The sequence below is a fragment of the Pyrgilauda ruficollis genome, unplaced genomic scaffold (genome assembly GCF_017590135.1).
Source record: "Pyrgilauda ruficollis isolate IOZ18807 unplaced genomic scaffold, ASM1759013v1 scaffold40, whole genome shotgun sequence".
In the NCBI taxonomy this organism is placed as follows: domain Eukaryota; kingdom Metazoa; phylum Chordata; class Aves; order Passeriformes; family Passeridae; genus Pyrgilauda; species Pyrgilauda ruficollis.
Genome location: NW_024525490.1, coordinates 8,954,339 through 8,975,438, shown reverse-complemented (window position 1 = coordinate 8,975,438; position 21,100 = coordinate 8,954,339). Strand labels below are relative to the sequence as shown.

General features: G+C 35.6%; 1 protein-coding gene across 1 annotated transcript in view; it reads right to left on the bottom strand.

The window, feature by feature from the left end:
* The window catches only part of ADGRB3 (adhesion G protein-coupled receptor B3), a 439,855-nt gene that overhangs the window by 83,162 nt on the left and 335,593 nt on the right, over positions 1 to 21,100 (bottom strand). Inside the window, exons 16-18 of the mRNA XM_041477430.1 lie at positions 12,864 to 12,990; positions 11,128 to 11,231; positions 8,345 to 8,447 (exon numbers count right to left, since the gene is read on the bottom strand). Of these exons, the coding sequence (XP_041333364.1) occupies positions 8,345 to 8,447; positions 11,128 to 11,231; positions 12,864 to 12,990 (334 nt within the window). The remainder of the gene's footprint in view (positions 1 to 8,344; positions 8,448 to 11,127; positions 11,232 to 12,863; positions 12,991 to 21,100) is intronic.

Genomic DNA, 21,100 nt, shown 5'->3' with positions numbered 1-21,100 from the left:
CATCCATTTAGATTTCTAGCTTAAAGAAATTATTTAGCAAATATGTGTTAGGTTGCAAATGCAATTTTTCATGAAGTGGAAAGCACAGAGCACAAATTATATGCCATGCCACTAATTAGAGACAGATATGTAATCACTTACTAATGGAACAACATTTTGTGCCAACCTTATTCATACTTCCTTCCAACTGCTGGACTCCTTGTGCCAGATATATTTCCATTTTCTTCAGGAGAGAGAGATACTAACATGTTTTCCATCCTGTTTTTAAACCCAGAAGTCTACTGCATACTGAACTTTTTTGACATTACAGGAATTCTATCAGTTTTAACAGCTTGAGGCCTTTTTATTACAAACATGTACACTTCCCTGCAGGGTTCTGGAAATCTCACAATTACATTCATTAAAAATGTCCATGATTATAGCCAAATGCATGTTTTGTAGATTTACCTTTACAATTTCCTTTCAACAATTATTCGGAGCATAACTTTCTATTAAATTCCACAAAATACCTACTTATTCACCCAAAATGTCAGTTTGATATGAATTTTGACAAAACCATTAGAAGAGAAAAATACCAGAGCACATTTACTGTCAAATTTGTCAGTACCAGGCTTAATGTCTATGGTATGACTCACTGAGATTCAACAAAATAAGCATGTACGTCCACGAAAACAAGTATAAAAAGGTCATGTTTCAGCAGCAGTCTAAAATTAGAAGCATTACATGCCTTTTACATTAGCATCAAGAAGATGTCTACATAATTTTGGGTCCCTGGTCATACCTAGGAGTGCCTTTATTTGACAAGCTGGGCATCCCTCCCATGACAAAACCCTACAGTAATTCAGAGAGTCTACCAGCACTGATATTTCTCATGTCATAAATATGCTCAGATCACACTTGCTGAATGCTGACTTCATTGACTTGGGCACACAGTGACCACCATTTCTTTCTCAGAAAGAAAAAGCAGGAAAGGTCAGAATTCGTGTGATCATCCTTGTCTTTCCATCTTATTGTTAGCCTCAGTCTAGAATAGAGATTTGCATACTGCTTGTCCCACTTCCCCTGAAATTTCACTTAACACCTTAAAGAAAAGATAGCAAGTGTAAATGAGAATGAAACTCTAATCAGACCAGTCAGAGAATCAGATCAATCCAATAGTCATTTTCTGATAAAATTCTCTCATTGGTGTGACTGCAAGATATAGGGCCTAAAAACTGTGACCTAGGAAAATAAAAGGAAAAAAAAAAAATGCAAAACTGAACAAATGAACTTCATAGTGCATGTCAAGGTTAAAGCATACCATATGTTCCTAAAAATATGCAGACCCAACAGGGAATTGTAATGATGTATAAATAAAAATCAGTACAATAGGTGGACAATCTTTTGCAAATTTACACTATTATTTGTTAAATGATAATCCTGTAAAAATGACTTTGTTTTCTGTTGTTTCAATCTGTTATACAGAAAGAGTAATGATGTAATAATTACTGTTGTAGGGCAGAAGATTTACGTTGCATTTATCTCAGAGCTGTGATTTTTGATGTATTATTTTACCAGGTATCTATTAAAAAAAACTTACTGTGTTTCTGTATCTATTTACTTTTATGTGACAAAGGGTTTCTATGCCTAGATTCTTAGAAAGGGTAATTCACATAAGAAAATCCATTGGAAGTTTAACATTTGTATTACAATGAAAATAACCAAGTAATTTGGTTTTGATTTGCTGTTGTTATCATACTCAATTAAACCCTTTAGTCTTGTGATGTTAATTGCCATGGCAACTCCATTATTAAAATAATTTTTACTATTGCTTAGAATTGTCTATTGTTTCCTCTTTCTTAAAAGTAAGATCATCTAAGTGAAAGACATGAACATTTAACTGTTTGTAGATTGTTGTATTTCCCATTGACTACCTTTCTATTTCTATTGAAATTCAAAAAATAGGCAAAAGAGAGGTGTGAAAAAGGTGTGAAGCCCAAAAATAGCTGCTTGAGTCATCAACAGATTGTCTGAAATAATTCAGAAAGGTGTTTGTTAGAGAATGAGCTATTTTCCTTAGAGGTGTGGGGGTGAATTCTAGAACAGAAAAAAACTACTCTAAACAGGTTGTGAAGATCAAGGAGGAAAAACCACACAAGTCTGGGAAGAGTAGGACAGCTGAGAGTTACCTCAGGAAAGTCTGAGCTATTTCAGAGCATTTCAGAGCAACCTATCAGTGCCTCTAGAAAGGTCATTGACAAGATGAAGCCAGGTTCTTCACAGTGATGTGTAGTGGGATGACAATGGGCATAAAGGAACAAGAAGAGGTGTGTCCCAGATATATGGAAACACATTTTGACTGTGAGGACAGTCAAGCTGTGGACCAAGCTTCCCAAGGAAGATGTGATGTTACCATGACTGGAGGTTTTCAAGACTTTACTATTATATAAAGTCTTGAGCAACCCATTTTGACCTAACAGCTGACCCTGCCTTGAGAAATAAGTTGGATACCTTTTACAACCTTAACAATTCTAAGAGCTTTTTAAAAGATTCTGGGGATAGGAGACAGAGAACACATGCTTCTAAAATCTAACCAATTTCTTCCCTGTAACCTGCTTACAATCAAAATGTCTGTTTTGTTTAGATATAGCAAAGTGAATGATAAAGTTGATGTATTTTGAGAAACAGTCTGACAGGCACTTTTGAGAAGAATGTTACCTTCTCCTCCGAGGCAGGTAACAGTAACATGAATGACAATGTTTAGTGATCTTGGGTAAGAAAGATCTGCTCCCAGAGGTTCTCTTGAGAATCTAAAAGCAGGTAGTTAATTCAGCTGATGTTAACAGGTTTTGTCAGAATTTGGCATGGTAAAACAGCATTGCTTAAACAGACCTACTCCTGTAATAGTTATTCAGCTAAATTGGCTTTTCTCCCTTTGGTTGTTTCTGAGTTTCAAAACATACAGCAGACAGATGTGTGTGGTGCAGTGCACTCTGACTCCTGACCTATTTACTGGTGTGTTTCTGGGATGGATGACCCATACCAGAGACACTCTGGGTCAGCTGTTCAAAAAGCTATTACACGCACAAAAAAAAGATGACAATCAGCAGAGTAGGTGTTAATTTGGAATATATACTGACAAAAATGGAAGGATATATTTTCCCAGGCTTCAGCTTCTTAAACGGAGGGTATTCCCTTGAAGTTCTACAGAAAGACTTGAAATATGGAGTGCTACTGCTTGACATACTGAATTCCCTACTTCCTCATTGATTTTCTAAAACAACCTTAATGCTGTGTTAGCATCATTTCTCTGTTCATTCCATCTGCTCTGAGGTCTCCCCCGCTGTTTCCTAGGAGATATATTGCCACGATGCCTGCATCTGTAAGTCAGTGGCAGATACGGGGCAAGAGCCACGTGGTTAAAGGCAGCATTAGTATCACCTGAACATTTGCAGGTTTCTCAGGGGATCCCACCACCCACCGTCTCTCAAAACCTGAGGGAGCTCTAGTTTCACAGTCAGCTACTTCAGAGCGCTATGGGAATGGGATGCTTGGCTTCTCGGCTTCTTTCCATTTCTACTTGTTTCTTTCAACATAAGACCTCTATTAAAAAAATGCTAAAGGTGGGTTATTTTTGTCCAGTCAATCTATTTAGTGAACATTCTAATCTTATTATCTACACATTTTCATGGGGTTTTGCTTGTTTACAATGTCAGGCTGCTGATAGTTTATGTTATGGTGATCAGGACAGGCCTTTTTCATATCCTTTAAAGTATGGTCTAAGAGATGAAATTCAAAATACAATAGTAAGCATAATAAACTGGATATTGCAATTAAACATGAATGACACAGAATATCAGGGTTACTAAATCTTGCATTAACATCTTCCCCATTCTTTCCATAGTAGGCACACAGAAATCTGACTATGGCTAAAAAAATGCACTGAGTCTTACAGCATTTTTAAAAGCATGTCTTAAAAATATTTCAAAATATGACACTTTTTCACAAGTGACCCAAACATCAGCAATGAACCCTTATTTATAGCCAGTATCGGATTACATAGAAAATAGCTAACTTTTTATCATATGTATAAGGAATTCTATTGTTTTTGTTTTTTCAAAATGTATTTCGCTTTGTTTACTTCACAGGAAAAATAAATATACAGGAATTGTTTATATCAAAAAGCAAATGTGTTTTTGTTTAGGCAAAACTGTGAACAAACCAAGATATTTTCTGAACATATACAAAAGGAAAGAGAATTTATGAAAAAAATCCACATAATACTAATCAGTAACTTATGGGGGTAGAGAATCTATCCATTAAATGAGATCAGAAGCCTAGTAAATTTTATAGCTTAAGTGTTAAAGGCCCACATATAGAAGAAATACAGCCATTTTTCTAGATGGCAAGAAGAACATTAGGAAACATAAGATAGCAAGAGTTATGATACAGTGAAAGCTACAAATCACTGATAGATATTTCCTAAAAATACCTGTCAGTCTCTTCAAAGTAAATATTTTTACTTTGAAGTAAGTGTAATCTATAAAGTAATGCTTTCGTAGATGTTAGGGACATCTCTCAGGTTTTGTGAAATAACAGATATTTGAGCAATTAGGCTATAAATGAGAAGTTTTACCCTTCCTTAATTTAGGAGACTTAATTTCAGAGTTAAAACTAAATTCCCTTGTAAAGTGTAGCAATTGCACATTGTCAAGTTTAAATATGATTATGTGACTAACATTTAACAGTGGAAAGAAAACGAGACAGAATGAAATACTAAAGTAAATTAATATGCTTCTAATGCACAGTATAACACCAACTATATTTAAACAAGATACATAATTAATTTCATAATATTTTTGTAATTTCAGCCTTCAGTGACCTGTATTTCAAAACAGGATCTGACAGAACAGAAATCTGAAACAGTAAGAAAGCTTTGAAAGTGTTTTCAAAGGTTTAAGGAAATATAATGAAAAAACCAGAACATTTCTCAGCTGTGTCCTTCAACAAAATGCACAACATGTTTTGCTAAGAAGGAACAAAGGGGCAAAGCTTTTCTGTTGACAAAAGGCGTTTTGCTATCCCAATCCAAACCTTACAAGGGAAACCCTACTCCCCTCCATGACTTCCCTCATGAACTACTCTAAAACAAGCTGAAATGACCCATGACCTAGACCTCTGTTCTACTGTTGGTATCCTCAGGTTACTTAAACTGGACACAAAAAAGTCACTTTTAAACAAGTAATATGTGAAATGGAAAATCTTTTGGAGTTTGGAAGAATATAAATCCCTTCTACATGTCCTCAGTACATATTTTGTCCATTTCTGACCACGGGAGGTGATCTTTTTTCATGAAAAAAATGACAGAAATTAGTTGAAACAAAGAGAAAGCAATTTTCAAACTCATTTAGCTTTCATTAAAATAAGACTGTGCAAAAACATTTATTATATACTCAGCTTTCAAAAAGCAGAGATAAACCTAACATTCTAGAATATCTACGATTTTTTAAAACCAGAAAGAAAATAACAAAAAAACCTGTGCTTATCTAGACCAAGACACTGTGTCAATGGGTGCAATTACAACAAGCTACAGAAATTTCTTGGAGATTGAATAGCACTGAAGTTAATAAAAGTAGTTTGTGAAGTGTTTAATACAGATAAAGGAAACCACAAACTGCAAACAAATCAACAATATGCTGTTTGCTATAATACATCTTTGGTATGCTTAATTTACAAACTGTTCAACTTTAAACTGGAATTCATCTTTTATGAGGACCTACTCAAAAAGGAAATATACACAAATATAGAACTACAGACAATTTAAATTCAGAGCAAAACTAAAGCACAGAAAAAAGGGATATGCTTCAGCACTGTGAATATTAACATCATCATGTGGATGTTAACTAGCTGCCCCAATAATATAAGAACAGTGTAAACAGAAGAATGAGAATGGAACACAGTAAATAAACTCAAACTTGGCATATTATGTTTCTCAAATGTTCTCCAATTCATTAAGAAAAAAAAGAAGAGCTCCTCTTCTTGTCATAAAATACTACTTCAGCATTTATTCATCAAACAATTTTTGCTGACTCAGATATTATATTGTCTTAATAAAATATTCCCAAGATTTGTCCCAGAATTTTCAAACACTAAAAACTCATATGGTTTCACTTTCAGTAAATAATAAAATCTTGGAAAAAAAATCTAAGTTATTTTTCATCTTAAATCACAGGTCAGGACCTGATTCTCCTTCTAAAGTATTCATGTACAGATTTAATTTACCAGCTCAGCAAAATGAAAACATGATTTTTCCTACTGTTGCCAGTAATGCAATCTAGATGTATGGACTAAAAATCAAACACTTCTTGGGATCATATATGATCTTGAAAATGAAAAATATCAGAACGTGAATTCAAACACATCTGACACCTATACACATCCCTACTTACAAACACAGTGAAATCATACCCAGATATGATTGCTTTTATTTGAATAAATCTTCACTAAACAGTGGTGTTAGCTGGCCATTTTTGTTGATGGTGCATTCACAGGCCAGCCTCTTGGAGCTACAATGTATTCATGTATCAGTCAATGTTGTGATAAAAATAGTTTTGGTTTGTAACAAGGGATGTTTTGCTACATATAACAGATGTATTTTGTCTTTGATCCATTAGAGGTGCTCCCTGGCTAGAAATTCCTGGTTGGTAGATGTATCAAAAGCAAAATGTGGACTCAAAAAAAAAGACAAGTGTAGCAAGAAGTGTTATTTTACAGTAATTTCTCAGACTGCATATTAAAAATATAAACCTTATGATGTGGTTTTTTTTTTTTTTTTCCTGTCAATTATTTTGATATCTGCATTTTTGGATCTGTTGGTCTCACAAATATCTCAGTGTAATATCTCTGTATTTTGAGAAGTTCAGGAAGCAGAAGTGAGGGAGCTCAAAGAGATTAACAGAATGGAACTGGACTAAGGGTGTGTTTTAGTTCAGAGCTCCCTGAGTCAAGTATCAGAGAAAGGCTGCCAGCATACCTCGGAAATGTGTTCTCCAACACAGTTGCTCTCACGCCCTCAAACTCTGATTCTACAGCAGTAATGTACACAGGAACTTGCAACTACTGAACAATATCTATTCTTGAAATGCATAATAAAATAGTATATATGACTATGTATGAAATTCCAGGGAAGATTAATTCTGTACTCTGAAGTTGTTAGCACATTGCTTTTTCCCCCTGTGAGAGTTACATGGGTTTCATCTGAAAATCTATATTTTGTTTATTTGTACCTCTACACACTGTCAAAATTTTAAAAGCATATTAATATCTTGACTTAAATAACTTTGTTACTGTAGGTGCTGGAAATGACTATGCTTGGTTTGGATATGTGACTTGCATTGAATTTACGAGAATTCTGGCAGCTAAACTGCCAAGCACTTATTTGAAAAAAAGTAATGACTAATTACAGGTGTGTTATAGAAACATCAGTTCCTACAGCAGATGATGAACATTATTTCATTTGATATCAGAAAAATTAAGATGAGCAGTGCATTAAGCAATTTAACATGGTAGGAAAAAGAACTACTTTACAAGCACTTGCTTACTCCAAAACTTCACAGCATTCTATCACATATTGCCCAGCTAACTAACTACACACTACGTTCTTCTATTCCAAGCAATCCTGTAGTTATGGCTGATTTCAAGCAACCACTTATTGACACTTGTGAAAGCTGCCTAGCATCACCCAGGCACTGGGTGACACCTCAGAACACTGGCAAGCCTGCTGTTCTACAGGAGAGGCACAAATGACAATGATGTTCAGGGAACAGATTATTAACAAGTCAGCAATACATCACTAAGTAAGGTATGTAGGGTCATTACTTTCTTATAGCTACATCAGTCAGAGATCTAACTGTTCTATGGCTTGTTATGATGTCTGTTTCTGCACATTTTCAAGAATCGTACTCCAACTTCTAAGCAATTTCCACTTGCCTTTTGAGTACCAGTGTGTTAATAAAAAGACAAAAACACTGTAGCGCAATCCTATTACAACTATTATAATGAACCAGAATTTGTGCTTTTGATGTTGAGCCTTTGAACTTTTTTGCTTTGAAATTTAGTTATAAAACACACAAGTCTACCACAGAGAACACAGCTTATCTAGAGGGAACAATACCAAAAGTGATTTTTGGAAGGGAAATAAAGACTATGCAAGATGGTAAATATTTTCCCTTGTCTCTTAATATTTTACCAAAACCACCAAGTCCTATGAGTCTAGGACTAAATGGATGTAATTATTTTAAGCTGAAAACAAATAAAACAATGATATTAATCTTTAAGGGAAAATTTAATACAATCCATCTCATACCTTGTTATGTGTCTGAGTTTGTCCAACCAGGATAAGGATATTTGATGAGATAATCGACAGGCAGAAATTGATTAGAATTATGGACCTCTCAGATCTGATGTACCTGTTAAAAAAAGAAAAAAAAAAGAGTACAAATTTTATAAAAGGAAAACAACTACTAAGTAACACAAAGCTTTGACTTATTTCTTGCATTAAATATTGGAGATACTCTGAAAGAGAGGTGTTCCCTTTCATGTGCTCAGAAATAGTATTAGAGAGGTATAACAATACAAACATGAAAACTACGATAGTTTGATAGATATTGCACAATTGCCTCGTAGCATCTTGATGTATTTTAAAAACACCTTTTGAAAACAGCTGGCAACATTGTTCTAACACCATACTGACAATAATGGGCTTACATGCATTCATGTCAGGAACTTCTTATGCTCTATGCTTGTCGCTGGGAATATCCACAGCTGGCACAGACCACTCATAATTACTAACTTCAGCAAAAATATGGTGATTTATATAAACAGAAGATTTGATCCACGATGCATAAATAAGATGCAGGTTGGTGGATGACACTATGGCAGTGAATTTTGAAACACGTTATTGAGACAAGGATAACACTAATGTTGATGTTCCAATAGTACTGTAATACCCTCATAAGACTGAATGCCAAAAAATATCCAAATGTGTAAAGAAAGATTAAAGTATAGCAGTGAACATCACAGTCACCCTTGCAAACTCATCATATTCATTTTACAAATATGTTTCAGATGTAAAAGTCAAAAAGTCTTATCTCATATTTGATTTCAAAATGCAAGTGTTGTCATTTTTGTGTATACAGCCTTTCTATATGTTACAGGACAAAAAGAGAGAAGTACCTTTCTGACCTGATTTTTAGAACTGTTAATAGTAAATGCTGACTACTAAAATAAATGAAAGTTAAGGGTGGTCAGTTCCTCTGAAGACCATGCCATATCTTTATATATTCTACAACCAATACTGTATGCTTCTTACTAGAGTTCTGTTAATATTGTTGTCTCCTCCTGAGATGTACACCCATAGCTGACTCTGAGGAAGTAATAAAAAAGGCTGTTGAACCCACAAGAAATGCTGAGCTTTGGACATGAAATTAATTATACTCCTTTTTGCTTGCATATGTAGAGATATACATTACATTTTTTTGGTTAGATAGAGCAACCCTAATACCACAATCCACATTCTTCCTTGAAATATAGCAACACTCTTAAGACTGGTTCTATGCATTTGCAAACAAATACAAGAAGTCCAGTGCCTTTGCTCACACAGAGGGCACACTGCTACTTTCTAACTTGTTAACCATTGATTCACCTGGGCCAATTCTCAACACTGAGTGCCCATGGATTACAAAGGACCTTAGTGGCTGAGTAAATACAGTGCAACAGGAGCTCACAGCATTGACTTAAGCCATAACATATAACATTTTATCTCCACTTAGAAGTTCACAGAATCAGAGATTCATAGAATTGCTTGGGTTGGAAGACAACTTAAAATCATCTAGTTACAATCCCCTGTCATGGGCAGGAACACATTCCACTGGAATAGGTTGCTCAAAACCCCATCCAAACTGGCTTTCAACACTTCCAGGGATGAGGTATCCACAACTTCTATGGACAACCTGTTCCAGTGCTTCACTACCCTCACAGTAAAGAATTTCTTTCTTGTATCTAATTTAAATAATGGAGTAGACCAGTTACACTGAGCATGACAGTATTTCTATCCAAGTGCTAAATATATTAGAGAGTGCAAAAATAACACTATAATTCTTCAGATGGGAATTATATCCTGAAATACTCTCATTCTTAGTTTTGACAGACAAGAACTGATAATTTTTATAGTCTTTTATCATAACTTATGTAACTGGATATTCTTAATAATTATATATATATTTCTAATCCTGAGTTTCTGTGGTACACAACAGTGATAGAGAAATGGGTGTAAAATTATCAAGCTGCTTCTAAAAGCAAAATTCTATTGGTTGATTTTATTTTACTCTAGAATTTATTATTTCATCCCCTTGCTTCTTATTACTTTCATAAGAACCTATTTTACATTAAGTATTGAAAAAAGTTAAATGAGAATCCATGTTCACTCTGTTAAAACATTTATTACTTTGCATGACTTTTCATCTTATTTTTCTGTTTCTTCTGCACTAAAACATTATGCTATTCCTCATTACTTCTCAGATTAATTTATTCCATAAGTATTTATTGCAATTTTAAGTCAATGTAGTATTTTAATATTGTATTCTCAAGACAGAAAGAAAATCTATCACTGGGATGTACCACCACACTATTTAAGACTATTTAATTTTCTGGTCTTTATTCAAACTTATAACTGATGTGAACAAACTCAAAATCAGTTAATTTAACCTCCCTAAATGTGCCACTTCTATATTATCTTATTTGTAAGTTTTGTTTAAAAATGTAAATGAGAGAAAAGCAGCTAAAGGTGTAGGCCAGAAGCCTCACATGAAATATATCATATATAAGAATCCTGCATTTAGTACTATGAATACCCCACCAAAAGAGGAATACCATTCCCACTGAAGTGGAGGAAGAGAACAGTGGACTATACCATCATCAGCAGGCCAAACCAATAAAACCAATCAATCTCATCAACAAGTCATCAAAGCATGCACTACATTTTGCTCTTTTTTTTCCTCACTTTCCAAACAATAACTGTGGTCTCTAATGCTCTCTTTAAACTGTGATTCAAATAAATATAACATTTGGCTTTCTCAACCCATCACATACCTCCATAATGCTGCATAGACAACTGCTAGAGTGATCAAGGCCAAGCAGGAAAGACCACTGCCTACTATTAAGGTCACTGAGGGTGTACCAGATGATTCCATGATCTGTAAGTTACAACAGGCAACCATGAAGAAAAAACATCCTCAGCACATAAACCAACAACTCAAATGAAAAAAAAAATGCTAAAAGAGTAAAATTAGAAGCAGACAAACTATCGCAGATTGTTTCAATAATGTCAGTTATGAAGAAGAAATCAACTTAATCCCAAAACTGATCTCTACATAATTCTGAAATCTGCTTAGTACATTCCTCAGAGGCCTCTGAGCTTTAAAATGCCTTGTGATATCTGCATGATACTTTGAAAAATAAACTAGTAATATTACAGTGCAACAGGAGATTATGATGTTAGCATAAGTTTAAATGACTCTCCAGTTAACATTAATAAAAAGATATACTTCTCTTCAGAAGTAGCAATATTTATAATTGTGCATTAAACATACAGCTTGGTTTCACTCTAATATATTGAAGACTATCCAGTAATTTGTCCCATAATTTGATTCATGCTTGTTGCAGAATGACCAAACTTTCTGACTTTTAATAACTTTGACTTCAATCCACTGCTCTCACATGCTTAATTTCATTGGGCCTATGATTGCCTAGAAGGAATGGCAGGATATCTATGGCAACAGTATGATAAGGCTTCATAAAAAAAAGCTACAAATTCAGAATTATTTCATTTTTACTCTGTGTTTTAACAAAAAATGAAAATAAATTAATGACCTTGAAAACAAACTAGCTTTCCCTGCTCTAAGGGAAAATATTATCCTCAGATATCAGGTCAGTTTTTTTCCTCTGTATATATATGTGCTCATATTCTGAAACAGACATGGGTTTTTCTAATAAATATGGAAAAAATTTAGATCTAAAAGTTTTAAAGGATATCATGCCTGGTTTACCTAAATGCTTTTTAAGCTTCAGGTATGTATTTTAAAATACATTTATCATGATATCTTTTGTTACCCAAATAGGATATAAAACAGATGTACTTTTAGGCCAGATCTCAGGCAGAAAGTAGTATTTTATTTCTACCACTTTTTTTTCCAAATGGATTTACTTTGCTATTAAAAGGAGTCTGTTCGTATGTTTCCAAAACCAGGAAAATGAAATCATGCTTTAGCAAGAAAACTTCACAAATATTTGCTTTCCAGCTATTTTTACATTCAGTAATATTGGGAGTGTCTGCTCATACACTTAATGTCCTCTCTTTTCATGAAAACTTGATTATTTTTCTTGCATCATATCAACAGACTACATAGAAAATCTGTGCTGAAAATGTCCAATGCAGATCTGCAATCTGTTTAACTACAGTATCTAGGGTTTTCCTACCAAGAGCAACAATAGAGACCTGTACATTCCCTTAATCGTTCAATACAAAAGTTTTCTACACATTTGCACCACAATTACAAGGCTTTCTCTAAAAAATTTATAGAGTTCGAGAGCATGCAAATTTCACTGGGATTTAGTTGTATCACAGAATCTGGAATTCATTTATCTGAGACACTGAAGACACCAGGAGACTAACATTTGACTACCTGCAATATTAAACAATTCCTCAATGCAACGTCTGCAATATACCTGAGAGGAAAGCTGGACCAGCTCCCCCCTCCCCCCGCAGTCCCCCCCGCATGCCCTTTTGCATTAAAACTGGATTTTTTCCCCCCCTCTTTGTTACTTACTATTTCTCTAGGTTGCTGAGCCAAAATGGCGAAGGTAGAGAGACGATCACATAAGCATTTCGTATGGGATGCATCGGTAAGCACAGTTTTACATCCCTGGGTGGACCAGGTTCCCAAAGAGTCGTTCCTGCAAAGGAGAGAGAGAGGAGGGGGTGGGGGAAAGGGGGGTAATTATGCCTGTCGGCCGGTTCCGTGAGGAGACAATGCCGCGGGACCGCGAGGAGCGCGCCGCGGAGTTGGCGGACAGCGGCGGGGACTTGTTGTGGGGCAGGGCGGGCGCGGGCGCGGAGCTGTCCGGGCGGCGGTGCTGAGCGTCCGGGCGCTGCTGCGCGGAGCCCCGCCAGCCGCGGCAGCAGCCGCCCCCTGCGCTGCCAGCCACCTCCGAGCCTCACCAGAGCACTGCGAAAAACTCATCGGGGGAAGAGGGGGAGGCTTTGTTTCTCTCTCTCTTTTTTTTTTTTTTTTTTTTTTTTTTTTTTTTTTTTCTTTTCCCTTTTCCTACCGGCTCTGTTTCTGGCCTTTTGTGAGAAATGTGATGTTCTGTAGTTGCGGTGTCTTTTTTGGTCCTTTTCTTTCTCTACTCCCCGCCCCCCCCCCTTTCGTGTGTGTGGCTAGGTTAAAAGCATGTGGTTCTCAAACGTCTGCATGGGTTATGCCAGTTGGACCGGGAGATGCCGGATCTTCTGTTCTGACTGCTATTTTTGCTGAGGATTTGGGATTTTTTTTTTTTTTGGTTGTTGTTTTTAGCTAGCAGCCTTAGAAATTTCACCCTGGAAACGGCAGCATCAGATGCCTCCAACTCTTGCCTTAGCTCCAGCAGAGGGGTGGATTTCAGTACAGCAGCACACATCACCAAAGAGACACACGAGTTCGCCCTCCAGACATCACTCAGCCAACTCGCCTTTCCCCAGCTCCCTCCCCCTTCTCGAGTCTTTTTCTTGGGGTGGCAGCACCAAGCTAACCCCAAGCCAAAGCAATCGTTTGGTGGCACCTTTCACCAACCACCCCTAAACAAAACATGATGATTAACACAGCCCCCGAATTCAATTAGACATTCAGTATGCTAATGCGAGGTCTGAAACCCACCCCAGCAGAACAATAAAAATGGTATCAACCCACGTTTTCTTTGTGCAAGCAAGGAGAAGGAGAGGGAGAGACAAAAAATCATCTCTCCTGTTTCCTGAACTGCAGTGGGGAGGGGGAAATATTTTCTACAGGAAAAAGGGGTTGGTTTCAACTGAAACAAACATATTATCTTTACATGTGTTATATTTAGAGAACAACTGGGTTTCTTTCATCTTTTTTCTCCTCCTTTCATGTCCAAGGAGCAACTGCAGTGACTCTGCTGCCAGCAGCAGCATGTGTGCTGTCAATTCCTGTCCATTTCACCTCAGGTCACTAAATGACTTAAATAAAAGAAAAATGAAGGTCGAAGAAAGCAGGAGAGGGAATAAAAATTTCCAGTCCCTGTGACCACCCTTGTTTCACCTCTTCTGCCTTGACAACACACCTCTGTAAGTCATTCTATATGCCAGGGCCCTCATGCAAAGGCAATTTGTTATCCCAAAGCCTGCTCTCAGAGTGCAGTTCACCCCAGGCCATCTCAGCATTTTGTGCCACTAGTTTTTGAACATACCAGATGTAACCCTTACACACTATTGTCTTTGAAATAGAAACCTGTAATAAACAAAACAAGCAGTGACTGAGGGAAACAACTGAGAGAAAATCACCAATTCTTCAAGCCACTAAAGCAGTTTATTAGCTTTCCCTTGCAAATTGTGTTTTTCAGAGAGCCACAGCCTAAATCAACATCCACTTTGAAAAATAGAGTTACATATTTTAAACTCAAAAGCATTATCTTCTGGATAACTTAAACAATTTATTTTATTAGCTTTCTTGTCTCTTCTCTTATTGTGGCACACAGTTAGGGCCAAATGAAATGTGTTTATCTTTGCTGATTGAATACTAAGGACTGATAGCTTAAGAGAAATTGACATATTCAAAAACAAAAAGGTGGTATTATTCACCCTGAGAATAAGATTTAATAAATTTAATTCACCCTGTGCTGAAAACAATACATCCAGTTAGCACTAAATCCTTGCAGACGGTGTCCAATGCACAAGAGTTAAAGAAGTTCTAATTATAAAATCACAGACAGCAGTTTAGTTTAAAACAAATCATCTGTTAAAATTATAATTATAAGTACTATAAATCATGGGCAGGCCAGCAGATTTACACTGGTTCATTCAGTTCTTCAAGTCACTTGCACAAATAGAAATTTCCAGTCATAGAATAACTGAACCACAATTCAATACATACTTTGCAAAAATTTTTCAATACTACTGAAAATTTTGTAGAATTTCCAAAAGCAGTCTGAAATTAACAAAGCAGTCTAATTGGATTCCAAAATAAGACATCATGGCAGGAGCCAAGACAGTCTAATATGGACACTTTTTACATTTCATTGTTCATATTTTTCAGCGATACACTTCAATTTCTTGCTTAACAGCATTATGTTTTATATGTTGCAGATCAAAATTCATTAAATAAGTTCCTTTTCTCTCTTCTAATCAATGCAGTTAAAAAGAAAAAAAAAGCCTCATTAATAAATATATTTGTAGTCTGTTGAAATTACGGCTGACAGAAGCTGCATAGAATGTTGCACTAAGTCCATGAAAGAGACTGAGTAATGAGAAGGACAAGAAGAAAAGTATAACTGCAATTTGTTGCATGAGGCTTATGCCAGCAGAACAGCAACAGCAGGATTACTAATTCCCTCAGAGATGCTGGTAATTTTGACTTGTTGATATAAAGTAACAATTTGGTTTTAGGTATAAGTAAATAAAGAACGGAAATACGGAATAAAAATGGATATATTGCATTTAGTACATCTCAATGCAACACTTTTTATGAAGTACTCCATCTATGATCTGTCCCTCTTGTAATGCAACTCTTCTGGTCTAACCAGAATCTATCTCATACTTAGGAGCTTCATTCCTATTCAGTGTGATTTTCTTTGACTATGTGTCTAACATTTAGGGTTATCATATGAATATGCAAAAGGGCACCTATTATTCCTGTGGATCTTTCTTGTTATGCAGAAAGCTATAAAGGAGTGACAGGTACTATTAACACATGTTCTATTTATATCAAGAGAAATTATTGAATTGAAAATATCTAGCAAATATAGATGTAGGTTCATGCCCATTATTGGCAATTTTTGTGCTCCTCTACTGAGTTACAGATGATTTAATCAACCTGGCAGAAGTCCCATGATAGAAGCAAAGGAATTCCCAAGAAGCACAGATTCACCATTGCAGATCTTGTGTCATCCTGCAGTTGAGGCAGGGAAAAAAGCAAAGGAATCAGGGAAATAGGGGGAAAAAGTCTAAATAGGATGCAATTTGAGCCCAAGGATTTATGGCTAATATAGTGTATGGACCAAGAACATCCTCAGCTCCAATACTTATGTGCAAGTGTGCCCTTCTCCAAGGAGTCTTGCAGCTAGTAGAATATGGGAGTGTCTTTTCAGTACCCTTTCAGAGTTTAAGGTGAACTTCCGAGTTCTGTGCAACAGAAATAATGGTCAAATGATGTACAGAAAATTATTTTAATAGCGCATTATAGGGAAGGAAAAAAAAAAGTGAGTTTTACTCACATAATGTATTACACAATATTGCATAACTATGCTCAGCAGTGAAAAAAAACTATATTACTATCTCAGATGTCCAAATAGAAACGTCGTTTTAAGACAGGACCATCTTTTTAAAACAAAAATTTCACTCATGACAGAATTACTTATCTGACAATGGCAATCAGGCCACATTTTATATTCTAGAAACTGTTTTCTGCATTTTGCAGTATTTGTCTTGGTCTCATGACATGGTTATTAACCACTTACTATTTTTTATATAATTAATAATATACATCTTTTACTAATTGCATTGGTTTGCTTACTTTAACTTCCTGATATATAAAAAAATAAATTTTGACTTTGTTATCAGACACAATCACTAAATAAAGGACTTCATCTCATACCGTACGCTGTCTACTTTATTAGTGTATTTATTTTGAAGAAATATTTTTCATTTAAAATATTTTAACTTTTTTCATGGAGATTCTGTGAGACAAAGGAGCTAACAACACCTAAACAAACACTTTTCCCCAGACTAGCAACTATCCAAGTAGTTGCCTGGATTTTGATCATCATAAACAAAGAATTAACATCTTGCTATACATCTACGATAGTAGCCTACTCTAGTAATTTCTTTGCTAATTGGTAACTGGTTAAATTAGAATAAGAAAGCTTTTTGTTATATTACTTAACAGCAAGAAGCTGTTATTTAAGTATTTAATTACAGCTTTGTAGAAAGTAAACTACACAGAATTTAAGAAATTATAATATTATTTCTACGGAGATGATTTTAATTCTTCTTAATTCTTGTGTGTGTACATTTCTATAATTTTATTTTTCTGTTCAACTAGATGCTGTTTTTCCTTTGGGACAGAGTTTGGTGTCCCAACTCCAACTCCATTCTCAGTAAAGAATGACATATAAAGGAAAATGCAAAGATCAGAATTTCTTAGCTAGCAAAAGGCAAGAAAAAGCTCGTGGCCCATATGAATAGCAGGTTATAAATATCACCGTGCCTGTTCAGATGTTCTAGCTGTCACATTAGTGAAGATGAAGTCCTTCCCACACCTGCTTGCTTCTTTACACCTGGACCTAAAATCCCAGGGAAGTCATAGAGAAGGCTCAATGGCAGGAGTCGCCTTTCACTTGTGCATGTCCATACATCTGAGACATGACCTAACTCCTAACATGCACAATTTCTTCTGTGATCAGTCTTATTCCTATCAGCACTATATGGCAACTCCTGGTTTATTGCCATAGTCTTTCCTAAAGTAAAAAAAATAATATAAGGGAAAAAGAGAAAAAAATAAGACAAAGAATATGTGGATATGAACACACTTTCCTTAATAATGGCACTCGTAAAACTGCAGTTTAAAAAATATTGTTTACCCTGAAATTGTTAATATGATTAACATTAGGTCATTATGACTTAGGACTTTCTTTCCCCTCACCGAACTAAAAAAAAAAAAAAAAAAAAAAAAAAAAAAAAAAAAAATTTGGGAAAAAAAAAAAAAAAAAAAAAAAAAAAAAAAAAAAAAAAAGCATGCAATTATGGAAATGAAAAAAAATAAAAGTGAAAAAAACCAACTGCCTTAAGACTACATGTCTAAAATACTGCAAAAGTCCCAAAAAGGACATCTGTATTCGTGTGGTATCAGAAGAACAAACTCGGAGATTAATATCTTGCAATTGGATTTCCAACCAGAATACTACAGGGAGTTAATTTTCCTAAAGACTAAGGCCACTTTTCCAATTCAGACATTGAATTGTTTCATTTTCCTCAAAGATATACTTGTGACTATCTTTTTTGTCAAATAAAACAGAAATCTTTGAAAATTTAATTTTCTCGCTGCTCTTTATATTAAAAGTAAATCCTATATAAATAATTGTTTTGTAAAACAAACATGCATCTGGGCTGAAAACCAAGTTTTACTTTAATACGATTTAAACTGGAGACATAAAACCATAAAAAGTAGGATTTGTAACAGAGACACTGTAGTTATAAGCATACATTGTTAGATTGACTTTCTAATAATGTAAAACTTAAAGAAAGTTCCATGGGAAGGATCAAAAATTGGCTTGGTTATCTGTTTGGCTGCAAGAAATAAATGATTCATCAAAAGGAGAATTATGGAAGTGAGTGTTAATGCTTGTGGTAATATTTTATTAATTCCTGTATTTCCCTGTCCATACACTTTAGGGCATGATCTAGTACACAGTATGTTTGAGCTGCACTGTAATCAATAGTTGCCCTTCTAATAGCATACTGCAAGTGTATCAATGTGTAAAATGAAAAGAAATTCTAAATAAATTAAATGACAAAACTAGGATGAAACAAATACTAGAAGTTTCCTGCCTCCTACTGCATAGTTCTTGATTAGTGGTCCTCTGTACTACTGCTACGACAGAGGTTTATCGTTATTTGAGTTACGGGATTCATTCATGTTTTTGAACAACACTTGATAAACTACAATCCTTCAGCTCTATTTCTGTTCTTAACAAGCCTAGTGGATTGCATTTGAACAAGACCATTCCTCTCCCTTTGTTAAAATTACAGAGAAAATCTCCTAAGATGAGCATTGGTGCATCAAAAACTTGGAGGAAAACCAATCACTTTCCATAGCTTTATCTCTGTCTGACTCGGTCGATGGTCTCAGAGAAAGTACAATTGAAGTACTGTGTACACAATGCCAAAGGATGTTGGTGTCTATTTAGAATTTTTGAGGACTATGTTTTCTTTCCTCATGGACCTCTAGAATGACTGGTGCAGACAAGAGGCCCTATTCCCTCCCAGGTTATCTTGTCCCTTCCTATCTTGTCTAGGAAATCTTGTTGAGTTCTTAGAAACTGTGAAGCAAAGTTCTTATCAAACTAAAACAGATTTATTGTGTCAAGTTGACAAACCATACTATTTGTGAATCTGTGTTCATGAAAGTTCCTATTAAACTTCATGATCGGACTTAGTGTTTTACAGGTAAACCACATTATTTTTGAATCTGTGTTCATGGAAGTTTGTATTGATCTGGACCAGATTTATAGTGTTGAACTGGTAAACAACAAAACTGATGAATCTGCAATTGAGAATGATACCCACAGTACTGGAACACCTGAGATCTTGAATTCAATCAGACTTAGATTACTGAATTGGTTATAATCAGAAATTAAGCCTAGCTGAACCCAGCCCTTTTGATCTCTGAGGACTAGCTGCAAAGTAAAAGGGTTTATTTCCCCCCCAATTTCTACACTCTTAATGCAACACACTCCTCACAAAATCAGTAAAATCTTTCATGTTCTTTTGTTTAGACTACAGATATATATGTAGCTTTATGGTGAACAATGGAGAAATTGTCATGTGATGCTTTCCAACTGATCAACCTAAAAAATCTTTTGTACTGTACTATTATTCACATGGACTCCTAGCAAAAAGGAACCCTGTAAATTGTCTATGGCCAGAGGCTGGGAAAGGTTAGGGGCTCAAAAATCTATCCTGGAAATTAAGAATGTCTAAGCTTAGTATCTATTTTTAATGTTTCTTCCAAAAGACAAGCAATAAAGCACAGTATCATTAGTTCAAGTTTCAAGGCCAGCATGACCAGCAGTGAGAGGAACAGGTGTGAAACAACTGAGGGAAAGAGAATGGGCTTCCATCAGTGTTACTGTAACAACATCCTATGCTATCCTACATTATATGGGCAGACAAAACTAAAACCATTACATGTCCAACCTCCTCAAAGCATGCTTTGGATCAGGCTTCAGAGATACCAACCATAATGCTGGAAAAGAGTTAAGGCACCTAATAAGAGTGGCAGAAGCAAATATGTTAAGTGGTCAGACACTGAAATGATGCTCATTGCTGTGGTGATGCATGTGAGAGCTGAGCTTTTCTTTGGGGCTAGATGTTTACACACTACCTTTCAAAATCTTGAGTTAGGTTCACCTCAAAGACGGACAGTGGAGAGTCTCCCTTTTATCTCACAGCTCAATGGTTCTGAGAAGATGTGAGTTCAATTTCATGCTGTTTTTGAGGGGTGTTGAAAGGATAAGGATTTGCAGCAGATGAACGAATTACAGCATATTCTGGAGTAAGAGTACCCTCACGTCTTCTTGTTGAAGTAGAATTATGCATTGGGCCAGAAGATAAAGCAAAGCATGGACTTTGTAGCCATAGTAGAAGCAGACAGGGTTTGGCATCTGTATTCCAGTTCCTGCCACATTCAGTGTTACTTACTCTGCGGATTAAGCATTCAAATTTCAGTATTACATGTTCTCTGAAGATCCTCAAGTTTCATATTTGTTCCTTCATATCTTAGCTGTATGACTAAGAACCCTCATTGCTGTCAGCATCTCCTCCCCTGTATCTTGTGATACCACCTGCTGCTCTTACACAATCCTACTGCATATCCTACAACTGTTATCCATGGGTTCTTTGAAGAACATGCTGTGGGCTATGGCAATTGGAGATAAATTATTGACCTAGTGTACAGTTTTAAAGAAAGAATTGAAGACCTTTTTCTGTCTCCTTACACTTTGAAAACAAACTCAACTTAAGCCAAATTGAGATAAAACAAACAACCAATCAAAAAATAGGACACAGTTACAGATG